Genomic DNA, 10,053 nt, shown 5'->3' on the forward strand with positions numbered 1-10,053 from the left:
TAGCTCGACCTTCTACTGCGACAAAGTGAGAAGCAAAGAGAAACATGCATGGTAGTGGGTGTAGCTCGACCTATTGCAACAAAGCGAGAGGCAAAGAGAAACGTGCATAGCAAGTTGCAACGCTGGCCTTGCTGCCCTTCTTTACTGTAACACATTCGGGAGCCGACTTCCATTCATGGAAGGTAGAGGCATCGCTTCTTGCTTCTCTTTCTCTCTCTAGATCTCTCATGAAGCAGTTAGTTGAGGGAAGGCAGTGGACGGCTCTCTTTCCTACACGAAAAGGCGGAAGACAGGTGAGACCCTCTCTCTCTCTCTCTCTCTCTCTCTCTCTCTCTCTCTCTCTCTCTCTCTCTCTCCCCTCCCCCCCCCCCCCCCCCCCCCCCCGCAAAAGCCTTGGTCTTTCTCTCTTGCTGGCTCGCTCGTGAAGTTCAATTGAGAGGCATTAGATCAGTGTTGCTCTCTCTCTCTCTCTCTCTCTCTCTCTCTCTCTCTCTCTCTCTCTCTCTCTCTCTCTCTCTCTCAAAATGGTATAACCTTTCTACCCAAGTTTGGTAGATTGGTTATGCCATTTCCCTCTTGAATAACAGGTCTTGAGTTCAACTCTCCTCGCCTGATAGATCTTTAAGGTCTCTTGGGATAGTTTCCTACGACGTTAAAACTCTCTTCTTCTTCTTCTCCTCTCTCTCTCTCTCTCTCTCTCTCTCTCTCTCTCTCTCTCTCAGCTTAGTGCTAGGAGCTTTCTATGTCTTGTGTCCACAACTGTCGACTGACTCTGTCTCTCATGTACGTAACTCTATGCTGAGAGGCTATTACACTAGAGAAGAGAGGGAGGAAGGTATGGTGGATGAGGGACGGGGATGAGTAGCCAGGGGAAAGACGAGGGTGAGGCCCGAGCAATGGAGGTGCATATGGGGTGTGGGATGAGAGAGAGGGTTGGGATGGATGGAATACTGGTAGGTATCTCATTAATAAATGGGTTTTAAATTAGTAGAGCAAGTATGCAATTGTAGAGGGTACCAACTAAATTTTATTCATAAAATCTCTCATTAGTTTGAGGTAAAAAACATGAGGGTGTATAGGCCAAGGAAAAGTTGGCCTATGAACTGCAATTGGGTTCGAAAACTTGCTTCGCCTCGCCATATGCTCCACAACCCTTTTATCTTTACCTTAGATAGAGACAATCTATTTACATTCCACCCAATTCTTCTTTTGGCCTGCTAAAGGCCTTAGTATCCATATGGATGAAGGTCATTCAAATTTGTTTGCTTGACATGTGTCCCTTTTAAAAATTGAAGAGAAGAAGGCATTTCCTTTCAAATCCTATTTCCCAAAGTTGTTTTCATTTTTTTTGGTATGCTGAAAAAGACTAAAGAGCAAAGGATTAAAGAGTCTCCATAGGAGTTCGATCCATATATACGATGTGAAGTATTGATTCAAAATTTTTTAATACTCTTTTAGTTAACGACTTTACCAATATTTATTTTATTAAATTCATAAATTGAGTTATTATTCTCTATGCTTATCAAATCTATCTTTTTTAATGACAACATAAATATATTCTTTTGTTTTAGTTTTTAATACGTTTTTTGATTTTATTGCTTATATATTTTTTCATTTTATTTTGTTTTTAGATAATAATGTGTAATGTGCACCTTTCACCTTATTAATTAAGTGGAGTTCTTTCTTATATATAAACTATTTGAGATTATGGTTGGGTTCACAAGAGCCGATGAAAGACATTCAAAAAGAAATGTGCCTTCATCATGAAGGTTGTCCATTGGCACAAAAGGAGATTATACTTCTCCGGACCCACAAAAAATTTAGTAAGCCTTCTCCCCCTCAAAAGAGCAGTTCTATCGTCTACTTTTTAGCACGAAATGTGGACCAGTGTGATTAAATCGAATCCAATAGCTACGTACTCAACAACACTGTCACTACACTACAACTCATTGGACGTCAAAATCATACGAAATAAACTTTATAGAGCTACCTACGTCCCTTGTGAATGAGGAGAGAGGTTGAAGAAGGAATACGAGGTTTTTGCTACCGACTCTTGTGAATTTAGCTCGTGTATGTGTAATGAATAATATAATGTACATTTTTATTTTTATTTTATTTTGTTTTCAAATGATAATGTGCAATGTGCATCTTTCACCTCATTATTTAAGTGGACCCTTTTTGAATATATAAACCATTTGTGATTATATATGTATAATGGATAATATCATTTTATATAAAACACAATAAAAAATTCAAGTGATTGTAAGCACTCATTTAAACTTACTTTCTATAAATCTCATTCCTCCCTTAACTTAGCAAGCCTTCGTGCCTCTTCACCTTGTTTGAAATCATGCAGACATATTTGTGAGCTAAATGTCCAATAGCTTTGTCTAAAACACTTAAAGATAGTTTTCTACGAAGTTAAAATTCTCTTCTTCTTCTTCTTCTTCTATTGTCAAAACAGGGGATGCTTTTTCGAGAAATGTTGCAAGGGTATAAAGGGTTCGACTTTGGCCGCCACGCCTGATCCGCCCGACTCGTCAGGGCTGTTGCCGCCTCTTTCCTTCCTCCACTACTGCCACATGGATGGAGTCGTCTGGAGATACCGCATTTCACGATTTTTTAAAAATCGTTAGCACATACTTTTGAACAAAAATAAATTATGATCAAGAATCGGGGATACAAATTAAGTCGTCGGAATGACATGGTATTAGGGGCTTACAGAAATGGACACCACCACATTACAGCTAACGCGTGCATGTGGGCGCTGTGCGGGACCAAGATATATGAGAAGGTCACTGATGTTGCCTCTATTTAAACGGGCGATGGAGACTCAGCTTCTCTCTTGATCTTCTCTTCTACAAATCTTCCTCTAGCTCGAGGTAATGCCTTCTCCACTCTCCCGCTACTCTTCTGTTTATGACAATGCATCACGCCAATTGGGCTTTCGCACAGCCCTTTTTTGGGGCAATGTGTGGCCCGATTCTTCTCGAAGGGTTGTCCTTGATTCTTTTGCGTTTATCGATGTACTGCATGAATGAGGATTTACTGGCGCAAGCCATTTTTGCCGTAAGCTTACACAAAATAGAGTGTACTACAATGGAGGCTTCCCATCGCTCCTGTAAGACTGATAGTAGTTTAAATACTTATTCTTACAGCTAGAGCTTGTTGATTTCGAAGATGATTTCACTCACGATTGGTTGTTATGCCTGGATCTGGATCTTAGAGATAAACTGTGTACAGAGCAAAGAATTATGCAGACAAATGCTAACAGTAATGGTCACCTGGATCCTGGTTGACCCTTGTGACTTGTTACCAAAGGTTATGCAGACCAATCAAATCATAGTGGCTTGATCTGATACCCAGTTCTTTGAAGTGAAGCATGTGCTATCATCTAGGTGTTGTTGAGTCGAACACTAATTTGTTGTGATTATTGACAATGGGGAGATAAGTATGGTTCGATTATCTGCGTTGATTGAAGTCTATGTAATGCAGCAGTGCGCTCGACCGTAGCATCACACTATACAGTAGTCTTATCAATTTTCAAATTTGCTTTGTGCAATTTCTTCTGCCATTTGTGCGTCATTTACAACACACAACTTAATCTTATTTCCTTTTTTTTTTTTTCAGAAGGTACTGTTGCTTGCTGCTTACAATGGCAGCAGGTAGACACTTTCGCAATGATAAGCAGATGCCCTCCTTCTATGTTATGGCCACCATTGCTGTTTTTGTGGCACTTTGCCTGATTGGGATGTGGATGTTGAGCTCTCCTTCAGGAGATGAAGTTGTACCTAGAGGAGAATCAATACTTGTATCTGAGAGAGAGGGTGTTCACGAGAAGAAAGAAAGTGAACCTCAACAATTTGAAGAAAGTGCAGGTGATGTAGAGCAGGAAACCCAGGAGAAGGTTGAGCAGAGCCCTCTCACACAATCAGATTCTCCAGAAGATGGGTCTGAGACAGGAGAGGACAACAAAGAGCCCGAAACAGTGGATAGTGAGGAGAACAAAGAGCCCGAAACAGTGGATAATGAGGAGAAAAAGGAGCCTGAGGCAGATCCTGATACTGAGAAGCCTACACCTGATGTCCAAGGAGACCATGAAGAAGTTAAGGGAAAAGATGAAGAGGGTACGCAAGAAGAGGAAAAGGGATCTGACCTTGAAGAGAGCGGTGCAGCGCAGTCTGAGATCCAGATTGAAACTAAAGAGGTCCCAAACAATAACTGGGAGACTCAAGCCAGTGAATCTAAAGAAGAGAAAGAGACCGTTGCAGGTGAAGAGCAGAATCCAGATGAAGGAGTTGCTTCTGAAGAGACGCCAAACGATGAGGAGGATGGTGCCAAAAAGGCAGGCTCTGAGGACAAGTCAGGTTCTGATGAGTGGTCACTTTGTAATGCTGAGGGTGCAGCTGATTATATTCCTTGTCTTGATAATAAAGAAGCCATTAAAAACCTTCCAAGCTCCAAACACTATGAACATCGTGAGAGACATTGTCCAAGCTCACCGCCTACATGCTTGGTTCCCCTTCCTCAAGACTACCATTCACCAGTGCCTTGGCCTAAAAGTCGAAATGAGGTATGCTTCAGAATCCAGCCTCTACTTTTAAGAGTGTAGAAGGAGCATAACGATGTGGCTTGTTGTTGTTGGTTACTATTTTGCATTAGTTTCCTTGTGTTGATGCTTATCTTGTACGGTATAGGTATGGTTCAGCAATGTTCCTCATCCTGGGCTAGTATCGTACAAGAAAGATCAAAACTGGGTGAAAAAAGCAGGTGACAAGCTCATGTTTCCTGGAGGTGGTACTCAGTTCAAGCATGGAGCTGTTCACTACATTGAGTTTATTGAGCAGGTAACAGGCTGTGGTTATAATAATTTCTAGCATTAAGTGCCTTGAGCTTATGTCTGAGTAATGATGTGGGAATGTTCAAGTCCACACGAGCGTCTATTTGTAAGTTTGAAGTAAGTGAATGCTTGAGGCAAGTGGGATGGATAAATTTTACTGCTGTTCAGACAGAAAGGGTGTTTGTGCTCAACCTTTGGGGGTTTTTCCAAACAGACTCTTCCAGATATTGCGTTGGGAAATCACACACGTGTTATTTTGGATGTTGGCTGTGGCGTTGCGAGTTTTGGCGGCTATCTGTTTGATAAGGAGGTTCTTGCCATGTCCTTTGCCCCCAAGGATGAGCATGAAGCACAGATCCAACTTGCTCTTGAGCGTGGAATACCGGCAATATCAGCAGTGATGGGAACTCAGAGGCTGGTGTTTCCAAGCAATGTATTTGATGCTGTCCATTGCGCACGATGCAGGGTGCCTTGGCATATCGATGGTTTGTGTGTTTGAATTTCTTTTGCATTTGTTAGTTTTTTATTCGAACTGCGCAATTGGGGTGTCAATTTTGGCAAATTTTTAATTTTAGGAAGGGACCATATGTGCATCACATTGGTTGTGTGTATTGGAATGCTGACTAAAGTAAGTCGTCGGGAACTTATGTATGCTTTTCCCTTTTCAGGTGGCAAACTTTTACTTGAGCTTAATCGAGTGCTTAGGCCAGGTGGATATTTCATTTGGTCTGCAACACCTGTGTATTGGAAGGGTGCTGAGGATGTGGCTATTTGGAAAGGTAGCATTCTTTATATTCTTCCATGGATAGTAATCCTTATTTCATTGACAACTAGTGAGTTACTGTCACTTTTCAAGAATCGGAGTATTGTCAATGCATGATGTTGACATCTAATTGTCACAGACTCGATTACAAGAATATTTTGTTCGGCTTTCCAAGTTCTAAGGCTGTGCTTGCTTGCGGAGCCATTTATGTCTGCAGGCTTCTGTAGGCTGATTTCATCAGCTAGCATCCATCTTTCCTTGTTTGCAATTATATTGAGTGCAAGCGTATAAGTGAAGAGAAGAGGTTTTAAATCATATTGATGTCATTGGTGGATTACATTTATGTCTAACTAGAAACATGACCGGATGTTTTTAATGTATTCCTTCTAACTCCTGAGAACTACCATCAAATCTATGTGTATGTTGAGACGTGTAACTCTATGAACCCTTTGTACACTTTTATCCAGGGTTGTGCTTTTGGTAGGAAATGTCTAGGACAGTGTGGGCAAATGTTGTATGAATAGGTTATAAGCTTACAGGTTCTTTTACTGATGCTCTGGTTGCAGATATGGTAGCCTTAACAGCAGCAATATGCTGGGAGTTGGTGGCTAGGACTACAGACTCATCTACAGGTGTTGGAGTCGCCATTTTTCATAAACCTACAACAAACTTTTGCTATGAGACTCGGAAGCAAAGTTCTCCTCCTCTTTGTGATTCAGATGATAAACCAGATGCAGCATGGTAATATCAACTCTCATAGCCTATATTCCTATTACTCAGGGCAGCTTGATGGTTAGGCAGGATGTTTGTACTGTCAGTAATTTCTAGGAATTTAGCTGGCCTTTAAACTTGCCAACAGACATATTGCTTGTTTATAGCCATATCGTGAGTTTTTGTTTCAGTTGTGGCCAGTTGATACTGTACTAATTATTCCTTCTAACCCGTGCTTTAATAGGTGTCAGGCTTGATTGTTGCCGAGAATCTGACCTGCATCTCTAGAGCCATGACAGAAACTCACTATGCACACCTTTGCATTAATGTATGCGTGCATGTGTTTTTGTCTATTGGAGATTATACTGATACTGATGCTACCCACTAAAGGGCACTGCTATGCCAGTGGGGATCATACCATGCATTGATAAGTTACAATTTTGTTTTTAAACGGTACTTGGAATCTTCTTGATTCATTTAGGTTTATGTTTTCAATTGTATTGTAGACAGCTTTAAGGTCATGTTGTGAAGTTGTTCTGTGAGTAGCCAACTACATGACTTTGTGCTAGTTCTTTTTATCTTTTGTGAGGCTCATGTCCGATCAGTTACCCTTTGGTGGTAGACTATTTTTATTGAACATAGTTTTATATACAGGTAAAAATTTAGTTGTGCTGATGCATGCTTGTGCACGGAGCATGTATTGAAACTTAGTTGTAAACTCATTACGTAAATTTATTCTATGAGATGTCTTAGAATTTGGTCATCGCTATTCATGACGGTGCTGATTTCTGTATTGTCTTGTGGATGCCGATCTACAGTCATGTACGACTGTTTGTGTATGATGTGTATGCTTATAATTGGCATTTGTAGATGTCTATTATGCAGACGATTGTAGTTGCGTAGACAATGGAAGCTTGTTGACACCTACATAGGTATCTGCGTATTATGTTTGCTATATTTGCACAGGATATACAAGGAGATCAGATGTTTTTTGAACAATGTAATGTCGGCTTTGTACATTTAGTGTATCTTTCGAACTCACCTTGTGCAATCTCAAGGGTACTAATTACTTTGTTAAATATCTCAAATGTTTTGCTGTGGGTATGGATGCATCTACTGTGTGGTCGCACTCTATTTTTGAAGGCTCAAAGCTCATTGGATCTCCAGGTACATTCCAATGACTGCCTGCATTCACAAATTGCCCTCTGACGAAGATGCCCGTGGCATTGAATGGCCTACAGAATGGCCTTTGCGTCTTACAACAGCTCCAACCTGGTTGGCCAGTGAAAAAGGAGTGTATGGCAAGCCAGCAGCAGCTGATTTTCGGTCTGACACAGAGCATTGGGAACGTGTCGTTGATAAGTCGTATCTTCATGGTCTTGGTATAGACTGGAGCAAGATTAGGAATGTGATGGACATGAAGGCTGTCTACGGAGGGTAACGGATGCTCAAACCTTTGTATCACATTGTGTTTGGGGTTTGCTTGCCTTCATGCCTTGTAACATATGTGTTGTTTTCTTCCATGATTTCTCCCAGTTTTGCCGCCGCTTTAGCATCACAGCCTGTATGGGTGATAAATGTAGTACCATTTGATGCTGCTGATACTTTACCGATTATTTTTGACCGAGGCCTGTTCGGAATTTATCATGATTGGTGTGAGTCATTTAGCTCGTATCCAAGGACTTATGATCTTCTTCACTCGGACCATTTATTGGACAGGCTCAAGAAAAGGTATGAAATTAAAGTGTATGTGGTTGAAAATTTAGGTTTTTTATTTTGTAAGGTTTATTTAAACTTTAGCACTTATGTCAGATGGGAAGTTGTTGCTGATTTGTTTGTCCTTGTTGATAGCAGAGTCAAAGTTGCATGTGTATGTTTTGTTGATTTCCTGATAAAGGTGTGGTCGTATGCAGCAGTTGTTAGTTTGTTGGTAGACACAATTAGATCTCTCTACATCATGCAAGTGTATATTAGTTGAGCGTGTTTCTGTTTTCTGTTTATCTATTGTACTTCCTATATATATCTATACATACATATGTATACTTATATATCTGTACATATGTATGTGTATATATACATATGTATCTATATATATACATATACATATATTTGTGTGTGTGTGTGTGTTGACATTTGATGCAACAATGTCTATGAAGTCTGTTAATGTTTTCTTTTTGACCTTCCATTCAAAAGTTGGAGTAAGATGTTTCAGATTTCATGCTCACCTACATATTCTAGTAGTCTATTTCTCAGCTTACAAAGGCATACATGCATGTCAATTCTGGACACCGTCTTTTGTCCCTCGTTATGTCTAGTTATCTACTTGTATTCTCATTACATCATCAATGTTTTATTGGTGTATTTTGCTATTACGAGTCAAGTTTTTTTTTTGTATCATCTGAGCTGAACGTTCTCAATCATGTACAGATGTAGTGTCAAGGCTGTGATAGTGGAAATTGATCGACTTCTAAGGCCAGATGGTTGGGTGATCTTTCGGGAGAAGATTAACAACGTGAAAGAGATAGAGGCTCTTCTGAAGTCACTGAACTGGGAAGTAAGGATGACCTACATAAAAAATGAGGAGGGGTTATTGGCAGTTCAAAAAACACGATGGCGACCGGAAGCAACATTCTGAGGTGCAATAGTGTGCACGATGTGAATGTTTTAGAGGCAAGTTTGAAAGATAGCAACGGGCGTTAAGAACAATTGCTTTTGTGGAGATGGGTTTGCTCGCCAGTTGTAGTCCTAGCATCGTTCTTCCTCTTATGTTTACCAGGAGGGAGTCTTGCCAGATGTTATGGGCCTGGTACAAAGGAGAGGAACTCTGCACAACACCATTCTTTTTCACCGGTCTGGTATATGCTGTATTTATCTGAGGAGGAAGCTGTGGTCTCAAAAGAGTAGTGACATATATTGTTTTGTTTCTTTTCAAATTTACAGAGGAAAAAGCTGGTTAGACAAACACTAACAAGGCTTAGTGTGTGTGAAAGCTGAGTTGTTGGGGAAAGGTATAGCTCAAGATACTTGAAGGCCTGTTGTATCATTGTCACTTTGGAAGTTTGTCTATTCATTTGCATATTCATTTTTTTCAAGTTTTGTGACGATGATTCAAATGTACATTGGAGTGTTGTTTATATGTTCTTGTTCACACAATTGTAATGGTTATGTCAAGTGGCCAGAAGACATTGTACTCTTTTCCCTTTGTAAAAGGGTTTGCTTTGAGTACTCGTCGTCTGTCTTGTGTACTTGATGAAGCAACCCCCTTATGCACTCTTGCTTACTGTGAGAGAGTGAGAAAGGTTGGTTTCTTACTTGTGGGCTTATGCATGCAACTACCTCTCTCCTCCGATTGGATAATCAAGTTCATGGAATTCATGCCTTGAATCATGCACTGACTCAGAGTCTAGGAATACGGAAATCAGGTGGTTGGACTTCACGGTCGGTATTGTGTGGGCCCCCCCCCCCCCCCCCCCCCCCCCCCCCTCTCCATTTTGTTCCAGTTTCAGTTTTTCAGTTCTTTGTACTTTCTGTACATTGTAGCAGGCTCACCAATTTCAACTTTTTGGTCTCATAGGTCACTTTGGCCTCTCTCTCTCTCTCCCCAATTCTCCATCTCTCACAGGCTTGGAGGCATGCCATCCAACTCATAATTACAATCAATATATTTAAAGTAACGCATCACAACCGGTCCATCAGTACTGTATAGTTTGCCTGCACCAACCTCAAGAATCAAAGCATA

General features: G+C 40.7%; 1 protein-coding gene across 3 annotated transcripts; it reads left to right on the forward strand.

The window, feature by feature from the left end:
* Nucleotides 1–2,725: 2,725 nt before the first annotated feature.
* LOC147441376 (putative methyltransferase PMT23) lies at nt 2,726–9,431 on the forward strand. 3 transcript variants are annotated; one of them, XM_086483027.1, is made up of 9 exons: nt 2,726–2,882; nt 3,631–4,573; nt 4,698–4,847; nt 5,055–5,325; nt 5,509–5,619; nt 6,170–6,344; nt 7,482–7,751; nt 7,851–8,045; nt 8,742–9,431. In XM_086483027.1, the coding sequence occupies exons 2-9, from the start codon at nt 3,656–3,658 to the stop codon at nt 8,947–8,949; spliced, it is 2,298 nt and encodes a 765-aa protein (XP_086339153.1). In that variant the 5' UTR covers nt 2,726–2,882; nt 3,631–3,655; the 3' UTR covers nt 8,950–9,431. The 3 variants fall into 3 exon arrangements, with proteins under 3 accessions (XP_086339153.1, XP_086339155.1, XP_086339156.1); XM_086483029.1 differs by lacking the exon at nt 2,726–2,882 and adding an exon at nt 2,914–3,121; XM_086483030.1 differs by lacking the exon at nt 2,726–2,882 and adding an exon at nt 3,180–3,321.
* Nucleotides 9,432–10,053: the final 622 nt, after the last annotated feature.

The sequence above is a fragment of the Adiantum capillus-veneris genome, chromosome 15 (assembly GCF_014529385.1).
Source record: "Adiantum capillus-veneris isolate H3 chromosome 15, ASM1452938v2, whole genome shotgun sequence".
Taxonomy (NCBI): Eukaryota; Viridiplantae; Streptophyta; class Polypodiopsida; order Polypodiales; family Pteridaceae; genus Adiantum; species Adiantum capillus-veneris.